At 52.5% G+C, this 22,311-nt stretch overlaps 1 protein-coding gene across 1 annotated transcript in view; it reads right to left on the reverse strand.

Moving 5' to 3' along the window:
- Positions 1 to 1,547: 1,547 nt before the first annotated feature.
- The window catches only part of LOC140717635 (E3 ubiquitin-protein ligase pellino homolog 1-like), a 25,567-nt gene continuing 4,803 nt past the window's right edge, over positions 1,548 to 22,311 (reverse strand). The window contains 7 exon segments of the mRNA XM_073031236.1: positions 1,548 to 2,217; positions 4,230 to 4,418; positions 7,449 to 7,583; positions 7,585 to 7,650; positions 7,759 to 7,860; positions 7,981 to 8,110; positions 14,808 to 14,963. Of these exon segments, the coding sequence (XP_072887337.1) occupies positions 1,645 to 2,217; positions 4,230 to 4,418; positions 7,449 to 7,583; positions 7,585 to 7,650; positions 7,759 to 7,860; positions 7,981 to 8,110; positions 14,808 to 14,963 (1,351 nt within the window). The 3' untranslated portion in view covers positions 1,548 to 1,644.

Below are 22,311 nucleotides of genomic sequence, written 5' to 3' on the forward strand. Positions count from 1 at the left end.
AGGAACTCGGCAGGGGGCGAATGAAGTAGGAAGCTGGGAGCTGATAGGTGGACGAGGTAAGGGGGCTGAAGGAGGAGGAACCTGATTGGAGAGGACTGGAGGGAGAAGGGGCACCAGAGGGAGGTGATGGGCAGGTGAGGAGAAGAGGAGGGGTGAGAGGGGAGCTAGAATGGAAATAGAGTAGTCGATGTTCATGTTGAGAGTTTAAAGGCCACCCAGATGGAAAACGGGGTGTCCCGGACAAAGTCGGAGAAACCCCTTCAAAGTTTACTTCAAGCAACACACACAAAATGGTGGTGGAACGCAGCAGGCCAAGCAGCGTCTACAGGGAGAAGCACTGTCGACGTTTCGGGCCGAGACCCTCCGTCAGGACTTTTCTTCTTCCTATAGATGCTGCCTGGCCTGCTGAGTTCCACCAGCATCTGCAAATCTCTGTAAAGTTCACTTCAATTTCTTTTGCTCGAATTTAACGGCAGGTCGGGAAGCGTATGCGAGGAGAGAGAGAGAAAAGCAGCCAGCGTTTCAGTTCTGCGATTCGGCAAGCGAAAACGTTTGACACCTCTTACACAATTAGCACCGCAAAAGGCCCTTTGGCCCATCGAGCTGGTGGCGACCACTGACTCCTCCATTTTGGTCTCCTGGTGGCCGGGGAGGGGGGTGTGATTAGCACCCCACCGGTGAAGGGGCTGGTCGAGTCCATTCTGGGGCAGCTCTCTCACCTTTGGGCCCCGTCGGACACTCGGCTCTCCCCTGCGGTGCCAAGTAGCTGTCTGCACGTGACGACCGCGCCCCGGTACACCAGGGCGAGTGACGGGGAACCGGCCTCACACCCCGGTGAGATAGGGACGTGCCCGTCCCAGCGAGAAGTCTGACCAGGCGGGTGAGGTCCAGCGGCCAACAGGGCGGTTCTGCAACGGTCCCACGGAGAGCGCGGTAAAGGCCAAGGCACAGAAGACGTCGCAGTCGTCCACTGCGACCCAGGAAAAGCCCAGTTTGTGACACAAACGAGAGAAAATCTGCAGATGCTGGAAATCAAGCAACACACACACACAAAATGCTGGAGGAACTCAGCAGGGCGGGCAGCGTCTGTGGAGAAGAGTGAACAGTCGACGTTTCGGGCCGAGGCCCTTCCTCAGGACTGGAAAAAGAGAAATGGGAAGTAGGGTAAGAAGGTTGGGGGGGGGGTAAGAGGGGAGAACGAAGTACAAGGTGTCAGGTGACGGGTGAAACGTTTGTGACGCCTGTTCGTACCGCTGGACCCGGACTCGCGGAGGGCGAGAGGGCGAAACGGCTCCGCGTGCTACTTGTTTTTCCCCCCACTTTAAAATCCTCCCGCACGGGTCTCCCGTCATCGTCAGACGCAACAGGCGATCAACCTCCCCCCCCCACGAGACCCGTCAACGCCCCCGCCCGCCTCATCGGCACTCCAGCGTCAGTCCACCGCGATCCGCTACCCGCGAGGGCGGGCGCTTAAGGCGAGGGAATGAACTTGAAAAGAGAGATTTACTTCTAAACGTTAGATACACTTTTATTTTTTTTTTAGAAAAGAAAACGACAGGTGGGTTTGCATAATCGTGGTTAACCTGGTGGGGGGGGGGGGGAAGAGAGAGAACGAGGCAGGTCCAGGAGGCTGCCCCACTCCGCTCAGTCCAGCGGCCCCTGGTAGATCAGCTTGACGTAGCCTTTCTCCCCGGTCAGCCAGGTGCCACAGAAGGGGCAGGCGGCGTGGAAGGCGTGCGTGCCGTGCGGGAGCGGGATCCGCGACCAATACTTCACCGTGCCGGCGGAGCAGACGTGGCCGCAGGGGCAGAAGGCGTGGCTGGGGGGCCCGGCGTCGAGGTAGGAGCCCGCCTCGCTGCCCATCCAGAGCGGCACGTAGGGGCCCACCCGCCGGCACAGCGGGCATTCGCGCTCCTCGGCGCCCCCGCCCGCCTCCTTGCGGCAGCCCCAGCCGTGGTAGCCGTGGACGTGGCCGCAGCTGACGTAGACCCAGGGCTGCTGCTTCTCGATCACCTCCCGGCGGGCCAGACTGGGGAAGGCCAGCGTGCGGAAGCCCACCGGGCACTGGGGGCGGGCGGCGTTCACCTCCTGGCGCAGCGCCTCCAGGTGCTTCAGTGTGGGGGCGCGCTCCAAGCCCTGGGTGCTGCGCCAGAGCAGCGTGGCCCCGCACAGGTCGATCAGAGAGCCGTCCTGCAGGACATTGGATTCGTTCTCCACCTGGGGAGGGGGAGAGGGAAAGTCAAACCACTCCATCGTGTCTCCTGACACTGTAAAACTCCCTCCACACCGTCCCCCCATCACACACTCCCGGGGTCAGACACAGAGTGAATCTCCCTCCACACCGTCCCATCACACACTCCCGTGGTCAGACACAGAGTGAATCTCCCTCCGCACCGTCCCGTCACACACTCCCCGGGGTCAGACACGGAGTGAAGCTCGCTCCGCACCATCCCGTCGCACACTCCCGGGGTCAGACACAGAGTGAAGCTCCCTCCGCACCGTCCCGTCGCACACTCCCGGGGTCAGACACAGAGTGAATCTCCCTCCGCACCGTCCCGTCGCACACTCCCGGGGTCAGACACAGAGTGAATCTCCCTCCGCACCGTCCCGTCGCACACTCCCGGGGTCAGACACAGAGTGAATCTCCTCCACACCGTCCCATCACACACTCCCGGGGATCAGACACAGAGTGAAGCTCCCTCCACACCGTCCCATCACTCACTCCCGGGGTCAGACACAGAGTGAAGCTCCCTCCACACCGTCCCATCGCACACTCCCGGGGTCAGACAGAGAGTGAAACTCCCTCCGCACCGTCCCATCACACACTCCCGGGGTCAGACACAGAGTGAAGCTCCCTCCACACCGTCCCATCACACATATGGACCTTGCCAAAATCCATGTAGCCGTAGTCCTTCCCTTCAGGAAGTTCCCTGTTAACCTCGGAAGTTGGATTGTTTGGATGTGGCCTACAATGCACAAAGCCATGCTGACTATCCCTTATCAGTCCCGTCTAGCCAAACACTCATATATTCCAGTTCCTTGGAATTCCTTCCAGTGACTTTCCCCACTACTGACGTGAGGCTCACCAGCCGACAATTTCCTGGCGCATTCTTTAACTGCCCTCCGGCACCTCAGCCGTTCCTCGGGATGCTCTGAAGTCCTCCGCTAGGGCCTCCGTAATTTCTACGCCGGCCTCCTCAAAGTCCAAGGGGACACCCGGTCAGGGCTCAGCTCTACGGACTCTGTGTCTGTCTCTCGAGAAAGTACGGACGCGCAAAGTCCATTTGCGACCTCCCCACTCTCAGTCCAGGCCTGGATGGCCAGGACGACCGACCCTCTGGCAAGGCTTTTGCTCTGAATAGATCTACAGAAGCCCTCGCCATTCTCCCTCATGGAGAAACCTCGTGCCTTCTTTTTGGCCCTCCTGATTTCCCTCTCCAAGTGTTCCCTTGCATTTCTCAATACGCCTCGAGTACCTCATTTGTTCCTACCTGCTACGCACCACCTCCTCCTCCACCAGGGCCTCGATAACTCTCAAAAAAACTGAGCTGACTTAAACCCGGCAAGGCTTTTACTCCGAGAGGAACACACCAGCTCAGAGTAAAACTTCTCAAGTGGTCTCCAACTTACCCAGAAAACAGCCCGTCCCAATCCGCACTTGCCAGCCGAAACTATCAAATTTCTCCATGTTTAGAGCCTCAGCCCGAAGCCGACCCATCCTTTTCCTTAATTACCTTGAATCTAATGGCATTGTGGTCACCAGAGGCAGAATATTCTCTCTCTCTCTCACACACACACACACACACACACTTCTATCACCTGCCCTGTCTCTTCCCCCCCCCCCCAATAGCAGATCCCGCATTTGCCTCTGTTGGGGCATTAAGGAAATACCCCAGCACACGCTTGACAAACTCGATCCCCTCCATCCCCTACGGTATCGGGGTCCCGGTCAACACGTGGGAAGTCACAACCTTGTTTCTTGGCTGTGATCTCTCTACAAATTATCCCCCAAAGAGAAAAGGCCCTCAGCTTGCTTGACCCGTTCTCTTGAAAAGACAAGGCTCTCTAACCCCGGCAGCACCCTGCGAAACCTCCTCTGCGCCCCTTCATGCCCCGCCTGGGGGTTTTCAACGGGACTCTCTCCCACCCCTCTGCCCTGTCCGCGGCCTCCTTCACTCCGCTCTGCCCCTCCCCTCCATCACCGCGGGGGGGGGAGCGAGGTCACCCACCAGCCTGCCCCTCTGCTGCGCCGACCGCGTCTCCCGCAGGGCGTACACCTTCCCGCAGACGGAGATCTCCCGCCAGGTGCCGGGTGCGGAGTCCTCGGAGAAGCCGCGCGCCGGGTGCATGACCAGGACGCCGTTGGTGGTCAGGCCGTCCATCAGGCCGTCGGTGGTCCTCCACTTGGCCGCCCTTTCCTGTCGGGGAGGAGAGAGTGGGGAGGGTCAGACCCATCAGGTCCGTTCATGCCAGCCCGTCCACCTCAACCCCCATTCTCCTGCCCGTATCCTTTGATCCCGACTAATCCAATTTAACTGCTCCCAATGACTCAGCCTCCACAGCGTCTGTGGCAATAAATTCCCACAGATTCACCACCCCCTGGCTGAAGGAATTTCTCCTCCCCTGTTCTGAACGGTCTTCTTTCTATTCCGAGGCTACAACCTCTGGTCCGAGACTCTCCCCCTGTAAGAAACATCTGCTCCAGCTCCACTCCTTCTGGGCCTTTCAATACTTGGTGAGTTTCAACGAGGAAACCCCCCACCACCCCACCCAATTCCTGGGCCAGAGCCACCAAATACCCCTCACACGTTAACCCTTCGGGTTCCCAGAATCATCCCGGTCGGCCTCCTCTGGATCGTCTCCAATGCCAGCACCCCCTTTCTCAGACCTCCCCTCCGCTGCGTTCCCACAGGGGCTTGCGTTTCCCGACAATTCCCGCACTCCCTCCCCGTCAGCAGCCCGTGGGTTCAAATGGGTCTCCGGCAACAGAGCACGATATCCAGACGATGGGCGTGCCAAAGGGAATAAATTACTGAATATTGAAAGGCCTCGACAGAGCGGATGTGTTTCCTATAGTGGGGGAGTCTAGGACCAGAGGACACAGATAGAGTGGATGTGGAGAGGATGTTTCCTATAGTGGGGGAGTCTAGGACCAGAGGACACAGATAGAGTGGATGTGGAGAGGATGTTTCCTATAGTGGGGGAGTCTAGGACCAGAGGACACAGATAGAGTGGATGTGGAGAGGATGTGTCCTATAGTGCGGGAGTCTAGGACCAGAGGACACAGATAGAGTGGATGTGGAGAGGATGTTTCCTATAGTGGGGGAGTCTAGTACCAGAGGACACAGATAGAGTGGATGTGGAGAGGATGTTTCCCATAGTGGGGGAGTCTAGGACCAGAGGACACAGATAGAGTGGATGTGGAGAGGATGTTTCCCTATAGTGGGGGAGTCTGGGACCAGAGGACACAGATAGAGTGGATGTGGAGAGGATGTTTCCTATAGTGGGGGAGTCTAGGACCAGAGGACACAGATAGAGTGGATGTGGAGAGGATGTTTCCTATAGTGGGGGAGTCTAGGACCAGAGGACACAGATAGAGTGGATGTAGAGAGGATGTTTCCTATAGTGGGGGAGTCTAGGACCAGAGGACACAGATAGAGTGGATGTGGAGTGGATGTTTCCTATAGTGGGGGAGTCTAGGACCAGAGGGCACAGATAGAGTGGATGTGGAGAGGATGTTTCCTATAGTGGGGGAGTCTAGGACCAGAGGACACAAATAGAGTGGATGTGGAGAGGATGTTTCCTATAGTGGGAGAGTCTAGGACCAGAGGACACAGATAGAGTGGATGTGGAGAGGATGTTTCCCTATAGTGGGGGAGTCTGGGACCAGAGGACACAGATAGAGTGGATGTGGAGAGGATGTTTCCTATAGTGGGGGAGTCTAGGACCAGAGGACACAGATAGAGTGGATGTGGAGAGGATGTTTCCTATAGTGGGGGAGTCTAGGACCAGAGGACACAGATAGAGTGGATGTGGAGAGGATGTTTCCTATAGTGGGGGAGTCTAGGACCAGAGGACACAGATAGAGTGGACGTGGAGAGGATGTTCCCTATAGTGGGGGAGTCTGGGACCAGAGGACACAGATAGAGTGGATGTGGAGAGGATGTTTCCTATAGTGGGGGAGTCTGGGACCAGAGGACACGGATAGAGTGGATGTGGAGAGGATGTTTCCTATAGTGGGGGAGTCTGGGACCAGAGGACACGGATAGAGTGGATGTGGAGAGGATGTTTCCTATAGTGGGGGAGTCTAGGACCAGAGGACACGGATAGAGTGGACGTGGAGAGGATGTTTCCTATAGTGGGGGAGTCTAGGACCAGAGGACACGGATAGAGTGGACGTGGAGAGGATGTTTCCTATAGTGGGGGAGTCTCGGACCAGAGGACACAGAGAGAGTGGATGTGGAGAGGATGTTTCCTATAGTGGGGGAGTCTAGGACCAGAGGGCACAGATAGAGTGGATGTGGAGAGGATGTTTCCTATAGTGGGGGAGTCTAGGACCAGAAGCGCTGCGTAGGCAGGGCCCTTAGTATTATCCAGGATCCCTCCCGTCCATCCAGCATCCTCTCTGACTTTCTACCATCAGGCAGGAGACTCCGATGCATAAAGACAGGAACGGTCAGGATGGGAAACAGTTTCTTCCCCCAGGCCGTCAGGCTTCTGAACTCCCTGCCGCATCACATTCGAAGTGTCACTGGTAAATCTGTTCAGCACCTGACAATATTTATGTACTCTAGTTTGTTTACTTATGCATAATTCATCTGTCGATTGTATCCTTACTTTCCTAAGTTACTGTGTGTTATGTATACTACTGTGCTCTGCACCCTGGTCCGGAGAAATATTGTCTCGTTTGACAGTATACGTGTATCTGGTTAAATGACAATAAACTTGACTTAACATACACTAAGTGGACAATTTATTAGGTACTACACTATACAGCACAAAAACAGGCCCATCAACCCATCGAGTCAATTGCTATCAGCCCCATATGCTTCTAGCCCTCGTCCCTTTACACGCCTATGCAAATACCTCTTGAACGGAGTGATTTTAGCTAATTCCACAGTGCGTTCCAGATAATAGATTGGCTTAATTTGTCAACAATGTGTCAAATCAAATCGGCGAGGATTGTGCTGGGGGCAGCCTGCAAGTAACGCGATGGGGGGGGGGGGGTCGTCGAATCCCACTGCTGTCGGTGAGAGTCTGCACGTTCCCCCCACCGTGACCATGACCGTGGGGGTTTCCTCCCACAGATTAGGGTTATGTTATGCACCAGATGTGTGGCCGAACTTGCCCCCCGCCCCCAGCACATCGTCTGATGGTATCGATCATCGGCGCGAAGCGGCGCGTTTCGATGTAAGCGTGACATGCAAAGCCGGTGGTTCGTCACTCACCCCGAGGAAGATGTTATTGGAGGAGTCGAAGCCGGCAGCGTAGACGCGGGCGGTGTAGGGCGGGTTCCGGTCGCAGGTGATGCGGCAGGCGAACCGGGAGATGGTGCTCTGAAGCGTCTGCATCTCACCGCCGCCCCCCCTGGGAGCCCGGGGCCGTGTCCGTGACCACGAAGTCGATCAGCGTCTCCGTGGAGCGGCCGATCTGCGGGGGAGAGAGCGGGCGCCGGCGGTCAGCTGGGTCGCCGTGCGGTGTCCCCACCCCCCCCCGCCGCCCCACGCACCCCATCCTCCCCAGCCCCGTCCCCGTCACCTGGAACATGTCCGTGTTGCCGTCGTGACTGTACTCCACGATGATGGACTGGCTCCGGGAGAGCGTGTACGACACGCTGTGCTGCCCCGCGTTGGTCAGCGCCTGCAAACCGAAGCCGAGGGTTAGCTTGTGTGTGTGTGGGGGTGGGGGGGGAGCGATTCTGAAAACGTTTCACTGCATATACAGCAAATAATCTTTCCCGAATCCTTAAAGCACGGGTACCTTGGAAGCCAGGGGTGTCGATGTAATATGAACCACATCGGGCTTGACGCCGTTTGCGTTCGGTCGCTTGTACAGGGCCAGCCGGCTCCGCCTCCGCCCCCTGTCACCGCTCCCCAGCGACCCGTTGTACCTGCGGGGAGAGAGCGCGGCGTGAGCGAGGGAACGGGAGCCGGTGTCAACTCCGGCGCAGACGCACGAGAAACCCAAGCCAGTTACCCGAGCCCGGTGGGGGGGAGTGGAGGGATTGGGGGAGGCAGTGGCAGAGCTCAGGGGCAGGGAGAGATCCGGGTGTCTGACCACGTGGTCACAGGCAGCCAGTCTGCGTGTAATGCATCGTTGCGGTAATTAATCGCAGGTACTACCCGGGCAGCCTCCAGCGCATCCGCGGTCTGTGTTGGTCGTCGACACAGAACGACGCAGATCACTGTCTGTTGCAATGTACATGTGACTAATGAAGTTCATCTTTAAAAATAAATACAGCCGGCCCTCCTTACCCACAGGGGACTGGTTCCAACATCCCCCCCCCACCCCCCACATACCAAAAATCGCGGATGCTCAAGTCCCTTATTTAACCTGCCTCAGTGCGGTGGTCTTTAGGACCCAGCAGAACCCTGGACTTTATTTAACCTGCCTCAGTGCGGTGGTCTTTAGGACCCAGTGGAACCCCGGACTTTATTTAACCTGCCCCAGTGCGGTGGACTTTAGGACCCAGCGTTGGAGCTCTGAATCCACAGTGTTTCTGTTCATGAAAATAAGGTGGAAGTAATAAAGCGATGGGAAGGAGGTGAAACGCCATCGGTCATTGGAAGAGCATTAGGCTACAGTCGGTCAACGACTGGAACGATTTTAATGGAGCATGTGAAAGGCCCTGCCCCGATGAAAGCTACGATTATTACTAAGCAACGCAGTGGTTTAATTATTGAAATACGTAAGTTTCTTAAGTGTCTTATATGCATAGAAAGGTAAAATATGTACTATATACTAAGACAAACATTTGACTAACTGGTGCTAAATAATACCGGATGTACCTGTTCCTACTTCAAATCCGACTTAAAGACGGACTCAGGAACAGAACTCGTTCATAACCCGGGGACTGCCTGTACTTTCAAGTCATTTCTAGATTGCTTATAATACCCAATACAATGTAAATGCTATGTAAATAGTTGTTGTACTGTATTATTTAGGGAATAAAGACAAGAAAAAATAGTCCGTACGTGCTCAAACAACGAGTGCTGGAGAGAGAACTTCCGGGTTTTCCCAATCCGCGGTTGGCTGAATCCGCGGATAAGGAGGGGCCGACCGTAAATACATACAAGGCTTTTACCCCCTCAGGTTGGGCGAGACTGGAACTGGAGGTCATAGGTTTAAGGTGAAAGGTGAAATATCCGGGGCGGCACGGTAGCATAACGCTTGCTGGGCTGTCCTCTGGAGTTAGGGTATACATAGCAAACGTTAATTTCAACGGCAACCAAGTCTTCAGATCTGAATGTGGATCGTACACCGGATTTTAAAATGCAGTTCTGAACAACGGTCTTCCTGGAGCCGCAGATCGGGGTCGATCGCAAACCGGGAAACATCCATTAAGCACCTCAATTGACCCGAAGTGTCTGCATATGCATGAAAGCAATTTAGAGATTAACACTTATTTACGGTGTCTGGGGTGTTGGTGTGAAGATTCAGGTGTTTGAAAATGATGTGTAACGCTAAGGAAGCATTTTAACTGAAGAAAGTGGCCTGCTGTTACCCTTGATCTGCAGCGTACCAGGATGTGATGTAACTCTGGGTTACGGAGCCTCGCTCCAGAATGTCAGCTTGCGTGCGCCAAATAAAGACCTCCACGCTACCAGCTACGTGCCTCTCCGGTGGCGTTCGCCGACGGTTACGGCCGAGCGACCTGGGTTCGATTCCCGCCCCGCTGTCTGTACGTTCCACCCCCCCCCCCCCGTGACCACGTGGGTTTTCCCCGGGTGCTCTGGGCTCCCCCGCCCCCCACGGTACAAAGACGTACGGGTCAGGGTCAGTGAGTTGCTGGCGCCGGACGTGTGGCGTCACTCGCGGGCTGCCACATCCTCGGACCGCTGACGCAAACGACACATTGCGCCGTGTGTCTGAATACACGCCAGGCAAACACCAGCAGCTAACTTTCAATCGTGGCAGCTTACAGAACGAGAGCGCCGCGGGTACCGGAACACAAGAGCAGGCGACCTACGCTTCGGTCCCCTGAGATCGTAAGGCAGGGAGTTCAGCCCATCGAGCATGCTCTACCCCGCTCCGACGCGGCTGATCCCGGATCCCACTCAACCCCATACACCTGCCGTACCCTTTGATGCCCCGACCGATCAGGAAACGGCCGACTTCCACCTCAAATACACGCACGGACTTGGCCTCCGCCGCAGACTGTGGCGGAGCATTCCGCACAGATTCACAGCTCTCTGGCTAAAAATGATTCCTCCTTACCTCCGTTCTAAAGGGTCGCCCCGCAATTGTTTTGGCTGTGCCCTCTAGTTCTGGATACCCCCGCCATCGGAAACATCTTCGCACTCCTTACTGTGACGGATGTAATAATGGAGAGGCTTCATTAATTCATATGTTTTGGCCATGTCCGAGCCTTGAAAAATATTGGAAAGATGTCTTCCAAACTTTTTCCCGTACTTTTTAAGGTTAGTTTTAAGCCCAGTCTTAGAACTGCCTTATTTGGTATTGTTGAGGAAGGAGTTATAATTTTGGAGCCTTCTCATTTGCGGGTATTTGTCTTACGGCTAGGAGGGCGATCTTGCTTAAATGGAAGGAGGTTGCCCCCCCCACCACCACCACATGCTCAATGGTTATGCGATGTTATGCCATATTTAAATCCAGGGAAGATTCGTTGTTCGATTCCTGATTCTAACCAAGATTTTCAAACGTTATGGGGACCCTTTCTGAACTATTTTAAAAACCTCTGAATTGTTATTAAAATATAGATCTATATATAAAATTATTATAATGATTATATATAGTAATGTAATTATTATAAAACACTATATGGTAATGTAATCTCGTTTTCCTCTTGATTTTTTTTTACCAGCCAGCTTTGTCTTGGTAGGGGGTATAGATTTTTTAATAATATAATTAACCATACTATTGCATTCATCATTCAATTTACTTTATTTGATTGATCGTCACTATGGGATACCGCGATTGTATCAGTGTGATTTATATAGAGTGCATTTTGCGCTATTTTGATTTATAATTAGTATCCTTGTGAGTTCTGTATTTGTGTAAATAAAACTTAATAGAAACTTGGAGACCATTTATTCAACATTTTCATATAAGTTAAATTGTCTTTTTCTAAACCTCACTCTGATTATCCTTAATTATTTGGATGGAGGTTCGGAGTTATTGGCACTACTGTATGTATTTAATATTATGCAATGGCCCATGTTGGTTAGTTTTTTCTTTCTTTCTCTTTTTTTTTGGGTTATTTTTTCTTTCTTTTTGTCTCTTTTGTTCATAAATACTTTGTGTTTGGGAGGCTATATATACTGATTATTATATATTTGAATGTCTACTTAAACTATTAATTATGTACTCTCAAACACTTTGTATTCATGTTTCATTTATGTTTGTTTAAAAAATTAATAAAAAGATTTAAAAAGAAAGAAAGAAAACGTAATAAAAGTATTGGAAAAGTAAAGGAAACATCCTCTCCACATCCACCCTATCTGGTCCTTTCAAGGTAGGACCAACGTGAGGTCGTAATTTTCCCAGCTCTTTTCTTTGCAACGAACAGGACGTTCAAAGAGCTGCTGGTTGCCAGAGCAAAGGGAGGGACTGGTAAAATCACTGGCACCAAGTTCCCTCAGGGAGACGACACAAATCCAACACTGCCCGGGCTCCACATCATCTCTGGAAGCTTCCCTGTAGCTGCCCAGCTTCTGGACAAAACTCACTCATATGTTATACCCTAACTGTCCCTGCACAGTTCCCCAAGGTTATTAGAGAGAGGGAATACCAGCCAAACCCGGGCAAATGGGACTTGCCCGGCTGGGCACTGCGGGCAGCATGTTTGAGTCGGGCCGAAGGGTCTGACTCTGCACTGCTTTCACACGTTTCTGTGAACAATGTGGAAGCTGAAAGATGAATTTTGTTGGTCACGTGTGCGCCCGAGCGCACAGGGAATCGCCTCATTTGCGTCAGCGACCGACGCGGTCCGAGGATGCGCCATGGGCAGCCCGCAAGATCCGCCGCGCTCCCGGAGCCAACGTAGCGCGCCCCGCAACCTGCCAACCCGAACCCGCACATAATCGATAATCTATTTCCCAACTAAACCAGTCCCTCCCATTATAACAATCACCCCGAGCACCCTACACTCCCAATTATAGAGTCATAGCAAACTACAGCACAGAAACAGGCCCTTCAGCCCATCTGGTCCATGCTGAACCATTTAAACGGCCTACTCCCACCGACCTGCCCTCCATAGCCAAGCCCCTACTATCCATGTACCCATCCAAACTTCTCTTAAACATTGAAACCGAGCTCACATGCACCACTTGTGCTGGGAGCTCGCCCCACACTCTGAGTGAAGAAGTTTCCCCTCATGTTCCCCTTAAACTTTTCACCTTTCACCCTTAACCCCTGACCTCTGGTTGTAGTCCCACCCAACCTCAGTAGCAAAAGCCTGTTTGCATTTACCCTATCTATACCCCTCATAATTTTGTATACCTCTGTCAAATCTCCTCTTAGTCTTCTACGTTCTGAAGAATAAAGTCCTAACCTATTCAATCTTTCCTTATAACTCGGGTCCTCCAGACCCGGCAACATCCTTGTAAATTCTCTCTGCGCTCTTTCAACCTTATTTACATCTTTCCTGTAGGTCGGTGACCAAAACTGCACACGATACTCCAAATTTGGCCTCACCAACCTCTTATACAACTTTTAAAAATTTTAAAAACGCGAAGTGTCACGTTTCTGGCGCCGACACAGGACGCCCACAACTCGCCACCTCTAACCCGTCTGCCTTTAGAATGTGGGAGGAAACCGGAGCACCCGGAGGAAACCCACAGGTTCGCTCACGACACGTCGGCGGCGGGAACTGAACCCCAAACGAGTGCCTTAAAGCATTCCGCTACCAAGCCGCCGGCCCTCTTTGTAAGGTGAGAGCTCCTCGTCTGATTGGCCGCAATATTCAAAACGAGGTCAATGAACTTGAGGCACTAATCTGAACACAGACATCCCACCCCGCAAAACCTCATTTCAGGGAGGTTTGCAGGAGACTCCCGGGACTTCCGGGAGGGGTGGGATGTCTGCAATAGAGTAGCTCCTTAGCAGCTGGCCAGCTCGTTTAAATAACGTTAGCTGTGCTCATGAACGAATGACGCCTGTTAAACTCACCTCAACATGTCTTTTACACTTTAACCCACCATGGGCAATAGAAAAGTCACTGTTGCAAACAGCGCAGCGAGCAACACTGTCATTATTTTTCACACCTATTAGGCAGGGGTACACTTTAGTGAAGTACGTTTTATATCTTTTTTTTTGGAACGCTACCATAGTGCGCGCTCTCTCTCTCTCTGTCTCTCTCACTCTCTCGCGTGCACTCTGTCTCTCTCTCTCAAAAAAAATCAATTTCTGGGATATTGTATATAATTTGCGGGCGTCAGGGAGCCGCTATCAATATGCGGGAGACTCCCGGCACTTCCGGGAGAGGTGGGATGTCTGTGAACAACGTGGCCATTACTGAAACATGGCCGTCGGGTTTGAAGGTCAAAGTTCAAAGAGAATCCATTATCACCATGTTCTACCTGGTGATTTATTTTCTTGTATCATTCAGATAAACAGCCAGAGTACAAACCGTGCAAATACACAAAAAACACACCCAAATAAGTAAATAAATAATATTGAGAACGTGAGTTGCCACGGCTGGGGAAAACGTGCTTGTGCAAGGGTTAAGGTATCATCTCCCCCAGCTGAGGAGAGATTGAGTCGCCTGGGACTGCACTGGCTGGAATTCGGAAGAACGAGGGGGGATCTTATAGAAACATATAAAATAGTGAAAGGGATAGATGAGGTAGAGGCAGGAAAGTTGTTTCCACTGGTGGGTGAGACTAGAACGAGGGGGCATAGCCTCAGGATTCGGGGGAGTAGATTTAGGACAGAGATGAAGAGGAACTGGTTTCCTCTGGAAATACCTACGCAGAGACGCAGGCGAGGCTACCTCATTTGATATATTTAAGACGCAGTTGGACAGATTTTTGCACTGCAGGGAGAATTTAGGGTTACGGGGGGTGGGGGGGGAGCGGGAAGGAGGAGCCAAGCTCAAGGCCAGTTCAGTCACGAGCTGATCGAATGGCGGAGCAGGCTCGACGGGGTCAGAGGGCCGGTTCTTGCGACTCCTGAGGGTGGAGAATTTCTGGAACCTTCTTTCTCCAAGGGTGACAGGAGAGTGTAAACACGTTGAAGGTAGGGGTTGATGGATTGTTGAGAAGCGAGGCGGGCGGCGAGGAGGGAGGGTGAAAGATGACCAGAGGATGGGCGGGAAGGTGAAGGTGAGATCGAATCAGGTCTTGGTCAGTGGGAAAGAGGACCAGGGAACAGCGGAAGAGGACTGGAAATGGGGAATAAATTCTGACGCTTCCCAAGGAACGATCTTGATAAAAGGCTGGCGTTTGCTCGGGTTGTGATTCCTGCTCCCGCTCGCTTGTTATTTATCTTCCATGAATCCGCGTCGGGGGAGGGTGGGGGCCGAGGCCATTCGGCCCCTCGAGCCCGTGCAAACCCCCCCCCCCCAAACCAATCACCGGTATCTCAACTTGCCGCTCCAGTGACGGGTGGAAGGCGGGCAGACTTACCCCAAGACGATGACCTCTCCGTACTTGGTGGCACCCTGGTTGGACGGGGAGAGCTCGGGGCCGTTGGCCACGGGCGGCGGCTGGGAGACGCGCGCACAGCTGCTGTGCGGATCGAAGGCCTGCGCGGTGACGGCTTCGGCGCTGGTCAGCACCATCCTGGCCAGGAAAACACACAGGGTGAGAGGCCGTGTGGCCCATCGAGTCAGCTCCAGCATTCAAACATGGCTGATCCTTTCCTCATCCCCATTCCTCAACCTTCTCCCCTGCCACATCCAATCAACCCATCAATCTCTGCCTTAAATACACCCAACGCCCTGGCCTCCACAGCTGCACGTGGTAACAAATTCCACAAATTCACCACCCTCTGGCTAAAGAAATTTCTTCACATCTGTCTTAAATGGACGCCCCTCTATCCTGAGGCTGTGCCCTCTTGTCCTAGACTCCCCCATCGTGGGAAACACCCTTCCACATCTACTCTCTAGACCTTTCAACATATGAAATGTGATTTCCCCCCCCCAATCCTTCTAAATTCCACTGGGTACAGACCCAGAACTATCAAACATTCGTCATATGATAACCCTTTCATTCCTGCAGTCATCCTTGTGAACGTCCTCTGGACCCCCTCCAATGCCAGCACATCTTTTCTAAGTTGAGAAGCTCCCTCCGCACCGTCCCATCACACTCTCCCAGGGTCAGACACAGAGTGACCCTCCCTCCACACCGTCCCATCACACACTCCCGGGGTCAGACACAGAGTGAAGCTCCCTCCACGCCGTCCCATCACACACTACCGGGGTCAGACACAGAGTGAAGCTCCCTCCACACCGTCCCATCGCACACTCCCGGGGTCAGACACAGAGTGAAGCTCCCTCCACACCGTCCCATCGCACACTCCCGGGGTCAGACACAGAGTGAATCTCCCTCCACACCGTCCCATCGCACACTCCCGGGGTCAGACACAGAGTGAAGCTCCCTCCTCACCGTCCCATCACACACTCCCGGGGTCAGACACAGAGTGAAGCTCCCTCCACACCGTCCCATCACACACTCCCGGGGTCAGACACAGAGTGAAGCTCCCTCCACACCGTCCCATCACACACTCCCGGGGTCAGACACAGAGTGAAGCTCCCTCCACGCCGTCCCATCACACACTCCCGGGGTCAGACACAGAGTGAAGCTCCCTCCACACCGTCCCATCACACACTCCCGGGGTCAGACACAGAGTGAAGCTCCCTCCACACCGTCCCATCACACACTCCCGGGGTCAGACACAGAGTGAAGCTCCCTCCACACCGTCCCATCACACACTCCCATCTCACAGTGTGGCTATTTGAGTTACTGTTGCCTTCTTGTCAGCTTAAACCGGTCTGGCCGTTCTCCTCCGACCTCTCTCACTAACCAGGCGTTTTCAGCCACAGAGATGCCACTCACTCGATGTTTCTTTGTAAGCTCTGGACACTTTTGAGCAGGAAAACCCCAAGGAGAACAGCAGTTTCTGAGATACCTAAACTGCTCGATCTCGCACCAATAATCAATCCATGGTCAAAGATCACATTCCTTCCCCGTTCTGATGTCTGGTCTGAACAACAACTGAGCCTCTTGACCGTGTCAGCATGCTTTGATGTATTGAGTTTGCTGCCACGTGATTGGCTGATTAGATATTTGTATTAACCAGCAGGCGTACCTCGTTAAGTTCCCACTGACTGCATGCGATATATCCTGCCGTTGGGCTATTTGCCCCGTTCTGCGTCCCAGTTCCCTGAACGGGCTCTCCGACCAGCCCCACTCTCTTGACACAGCCCTCACCACGGCCGAATGGGGGGGGCAGCCTCTGTTCGGTAGCCGTGAGCGCATCACGTTACAGTGCCTGCGATCACCGATCGGGGAGGTGGGGGAGGGATGGGTTTCGATCCCCGGCACTGTCCCGCGGCTGCCTGGGTTTCTGTCGCGTTCCCAGAGGGAAACGGTCGCCAACGGCAACTGCGGCTCCGCAACGCTCTTCGACGTCCAGGGGCCGCACGCGGATGGGTCCCCGCCCCGACAGGAGCGGGTATCCCGCTACAACCCGATCGTGATTGGGATGGGGGGGGGAGCAATCGCAATTTTTGAGGAATTCCCAGCAAGCAGAGAAGTAATGGGCCGGCATCCTTCCACTTTCCCAAGCCCCCACCCCCTCCCAAATCACCTTCCCATCTTCCACCTCTTCCCTCCCAGAAGCCCCCCGTCGAATCGCTGTGACGTGACAAACGGCTGAGGAACTCACTCCCCCACCCTCCGATTCCGTGGCCGGTCGCCGTCCCTCTGCTCCCAGGCCACATAACCGCCCCACCCCCTGGCTCTCAGCCGTTACGAAGGCTTTGAAGCTCTCCGCTTCTTTCTCGACAGAAGTTCCCCTCTGCAGCCACCCCCCCCCCGACAAACCCTCCCCCTTCAGCTCCAAACTCAAGGGGTCGCCATGGACACCCACACGAGCCCCAGCTCGGCCTGGCCTGGCCTGCCTGTCTGCTGGGTGCGTGGAACAGGCCACGTCCCGAGCCTTCCCTGGCGGTGATGCTCCCCAAACTTTCTGAGCCGCAATTCGGCATCCATTTCGACTGGCAGCTCGTACCGCCCTCTCACCAGCCTCCGAGTGAAGACGTTCCCCCTTAGGTAACTCACCTTTCACCCTTAACCCACGACCTCCGGTTCTAGTCTCACCCAACCTCGGTGGAAAAAGCCTGCTTGTATTTACCGCATCTATATTGCTCAAAAAATCTGTATACCTCTTGTCAGGGCAAAGTTATTTCCCATGGTAGGGGAGTCTAGGACAAGAGGGCATGACTTCAGGACTGAAGGACGTCCTTTTAGAACCGAGATGTGGAGAAATTCCTTCAGTCAGCGGGCGGTAAATCTGTGGAATTTGTTGCCACAGGCGGCTGTGGAGGCCAAGTCATTGGGTGTATTTAAGGCAGAGATAGATAGGTTCTCGATTAGCCAGGGCGTCAAAGGGTACCGGATGAAAGCAAGGGAGTGGGGATGACGGGAAGAATTGGATCAGCCCTTGAATGAATGGCTGAGCAGACTCGATGGGCCAAATGGCCTACTTCTGCTCCTACATCTAATGGTCATAATCTGGACTTCAGTTAGACAGAGCAATATTAACTTCGGCAACTAACTTCAGCAACTAACCTTTCAACCTGAATGTGGACTGCAGATTAAATTTAAAATACAGCTCTGGACAATAGGCTCCCGGAGCTGTGAACAGCAGTGGATTGAAAACCCAAGCCCAGCTGATTACCAGCGCACACAGAATGCTGGAGGGGCCCAGCAGGCCAGGCAGCGTCTGTGGAGAAGTGTACAGTCGACGTTGGCTCATGCTGATCAACATTTATTTCGGGTGCCTGGACCGTGGGTGTGAAGAAGGAGGTGTGTGCAAACTACATGTAATCCAAAGGAAGCATTGTAGATGCACCGTAACTATAGAATTGTTACCTTTAGTCTTTGGCATATGAAAGTGTCGTGTAATATTGGGTCCTTCACAGGGCGTCTCATTTGTCGAATAAAAGCTTACTTTATCGCTGCTGACTGAGTCTCTCCAGTGATTTTGACCACGTTAACAACGCCTCGGTCAAATTTCACCTCATTCTCATGCGCTCCAGGGAATATTCACAGTAAGTATATTCAAACCAAGGTTGGATCGATTTTTGAAAAGTAGGGGAATTATGGGGTAGGTGGAGATGAGTCCTTGGCCAGATCAGCCAATGGCGGAGCAGGCTCGATGGGCCACAATGGCCGACTCCTGACCTTATTTCTTATGGTCTTATTCAACCCTTTTCCCCTACAACTCAAATCCCGTCAACGTCCTTGTAAACTTTCTCTGCATTCTTTCAATATTATTGATACCACTCTCTCTCTTTCAGCCTTCCAAGGAGGGAGCTTCAGCACGGAATGTCAACTCTCTCTCTCCCCCCCCCACAAGATGCTGCCCGACTTGCCGAGCGTTTCTGGGATCTTCTCCTTTTATTTCACCCCACAGCTGTTATTTTTGTTTTAAATATAAATTTTCATTTGGAATGTACTCCATCTTGTTTTGAACTCCCTCACCTACCCTGCCCAAGTTCGAATCTCAACTCCTCGCAACAGGTCTTTCTGCCCCCCCCAACCCCCACCCTGCCCCGGTCCTCTTGCCCTTTTGCAACACCCGCGTCCTCTGGAACGAGGGCTCCTGCACGGAAGGGACACTTCATGCCGAATTTCCGGGGAATACAGAATCCGGCAGGGGCACCGTTCCAGGATTAGGGATTGGACCTTTTGGAAAATTAAGGTCCCCTTCAGCCTGCACAGACAGACAGACGTACTTTACTGATCCCGAGGGGAAATTGGGTTTCGTTACAGCCGCACCAGCCAAGGATAGTGAAGAAATATAGCGATATAAAACCACAAATAATTAAATAATAAGTTGATCGTGCCAAGTGGAAATAAGTCCAGGACCAGCCTATTGGCTCGGGGTGTCTGACACTCCGAGGGAGGAGTTGGTACGCCTCTCATATAACAATTACAGCACGGAAACAGGCCATCTCGGCCCTTCTAGTCCGTGCCGAACGCTTACTCTCACCTAGTCCCACCGACCCGCACTCAGCCCATAACCCTCCATTCCTTCCCTGACCGTATACCTATCCAATTTACTTTAAATGACAATACCGAACCTGCCTCTACCACTTCTACTGGAAGCTCGTTCCACACAGCCACCACTCTCTGAGTAAAGAAGTTCCCCCTCGTGTTACCCCTAAACTTTTGCCCCCTAACTCCCAACTCATGTCCTCTTGTTTGAATCTCCCCTACTCTCAATGGAAAAAGCCTATCCACGTCAACTCTATCTATCCCCCTCATTATTTTAAATACCTCTATCAAGTCCCCCCTCAACCTTCTACACTCCAAAGAATAAAGACCTAACTTGTTCAACCTTTCTCTGTAACTTAGGTTATTCATGTACTTTTAAATATTATTCACGCACCTGCCTCAACCACTATTTAGAACATAGATCAGTACAGGCCCTTCGGCCCATAATGTTGTGCTGACCCTTTAAACTTCTCTAAAGACCAATCTAACCCTTCCCTCCCACATACCCCTCCATTTTTCTATCCTTAAATGGCCCTGATGTATCTGCCTCCACCATCACCCCTGGCAGGGCATTCTACGCACCCATCACACCTTGTGTGTGTAAAAAAAAAATTACCCCTGACATTGCCCCCCCCATACAATACTTCCCTCCAATCACCTTAAAGTTATGCCCCCTTGTCTTAGCCATTACCACCTTGAGGGGAAAAAGTCCCTGGCTGTCCACTCGATCTATGCCTGTCATCATCGTCTTGTACACCTCTATCAAGTCACCTCTCATCCTCCTTCACTCCAGAGGAAAAAGCCTCGACTCCTGTCCTCATCAGTCGCGCATCCTGGTAAATCTCCTCTGCACCCTCTCTATGGCCTCCACATCCTTCCTGTAGTGAGGGGACCAGAACTGAGCACGGTACTCCAAGTGGGGTCTGACCAGGGCTTTCTAGAGCTGCGACGTTACCTCTCGGCTCCTAAACTCAACCCCCCCCTCCCTCGATTAACCCCCAGACACCTTCTTAAGCATCTTTACCACCTCGCACAGCAACATATAAACACGGACGATCAACACTTCCCCCGGAGCGGAGGTGTGGGAAACCCGAGGGGGTCAAGTCTGTGGGAAGAAAGATGAGGTGTGAAGAAGCCTTTGAAAGGCCCGGGATCTGAGAGCGACTCCCGAGGGGGTTACAGAGGCAGAGACCTCACAACGTGAAAGGGGTGAAGACCTTCTAGGACTCTTATTCCCTGGAAAGGAGAATCAGAGGAGATTTGATACACAAACTTATAGATAGGAGAAGTGCAAGTGGGCTTTTTCCCAGCTGAGGCTGGGTGAGACTGGAGCTAGAGGTCGTAGGTCAAAAGGGTGAAAGGTAAAATACTTAAGGGGAACTTCTTCACTCAGAGCGTGAAACAAGCTTCCAGCGGAACTGGCAGGTTTAAAGGATTCAAAGCACAATTATCATCAAGGTATGCATGCAGTATACAACCTGAGATTTGTCTTCCCCACAGACAGCCACGGAACAAAGAAACACCATGGAACCCGTCCGAAGAAAAACACCGACCCCCCCCCCTCCTCACCCCACGGGCAAAAAAAAAAACAAATTACACAAATGGCAACCCAAAAAAGAGAATGAAAACCCCAGAATATAAAACACAAAATCGAAATCAAATTGAAACATATAAGATTATTAAGGGATTGGACAAGATAGAGGCAGGAAATATGTTCCAGATGCTGGGAGAGTCCAGTACCAGAGGGCATGGTTTGAGAATAAGGGGTAGGTAATTTAGGGAAAAACTTCTTCTCCCAGAGAGTTGTGGGGGTCTGGAATGCACTGCCTCGGAAGGTAGTGGAGGCTAATTCTCTGGATGCTTTCAAGAAGGAGCTAGATAGGTATCTTATGGGTAGGGGAATCAAGGGATATGGGGACAAGGCAGGAACTGGGTATTGATAGTAGTTGATCAGCCATGATCTCAAAATGGCGGTACAGGCTCGAAGGGCCGAATGGTCTACTTCTGCACCTCTTGTCTATTGTCAAAATACCCTAAAAGTGGCATCACAGGTAGATAGGGTCATAAACAGAGCTTTTGGTACATTGGCCTTTATAAATCAAAGTATTGAGTATAAGAGTTGGAATGTTATGGTGAGGTTGTATAAGGCATTGGTGAGGCCAAACTTGGAGTATTGTGTGCAGTTTTGGTCACCGAATTACAGGAAGGATATTAATAAGGTTGAAAGAGTGCATAGAGGGTTCACAAGGATGTTGCTGGGACTTGAGAAACTGAGTTACAGAGAAAGGTTGAATAGGTTAGGACTTTATTCCCTGGAGCGTAGGAGAATGAGGGGAGATTTGATAGAGGTGTATAAAATTATGATGGGTATAGATAGAGTGAATGCAAGCAGGCTTTTTCCACTGAGGTTAGGGGAGAAAAAAACCAGAGGTCATGGGTTAAGGGTGAAGGGGGAAAAGTTTAAAGGGAACATTGGAGGGGGGCTTCTTCACACAGAGCGTGGTGGGAGTGTGGAATGAGCTGGTAAATGCGGGCTCACTTTTAACATTTAAGAAAATCTTGGACAGGTACGTGGATGAGAGGGGTTTGGAGGGATATGGGCCAGGTGCAGGTCAGTGGGACTAGGCACAGCCAAGAAGGGCCAAAAGGCCAGTTTCTGTGCCGTAATGTTCTATGGTTCTAAAACCTGGAGAAACCGGAAATCCAAGCAACACACACAAAATGCTGGAGGAACTCAGCAGGCCAGGCAGCACCTATGAAAGAGAGAGAACAGTCGACGTTTCGGGCTAAGGCATACTGTCCAAAATTAGTGTTCGTTATCTGCATGCCACCTCAATGTGGGTTTGATTGTAACGTTTAAGACAGGTTTAGATATGTATATGGGTGGGAGGGGTATGGGGGGGTG

This window comes from Hemitrygon akajei, chromosome 28 (genome assembly GCF_048418815.1).
Source record: "Hemitrygon akajei chromosome 28, sHemAka1.3, whole genome shotgun sequence".
NCBI classification, from domain to species: Eukaryota; Metazoa; Chordata; class Chondrichthyes; order Myliobatiformes; family Dasyatidae; genus Hemitrygon; species Hemitrygon akajei.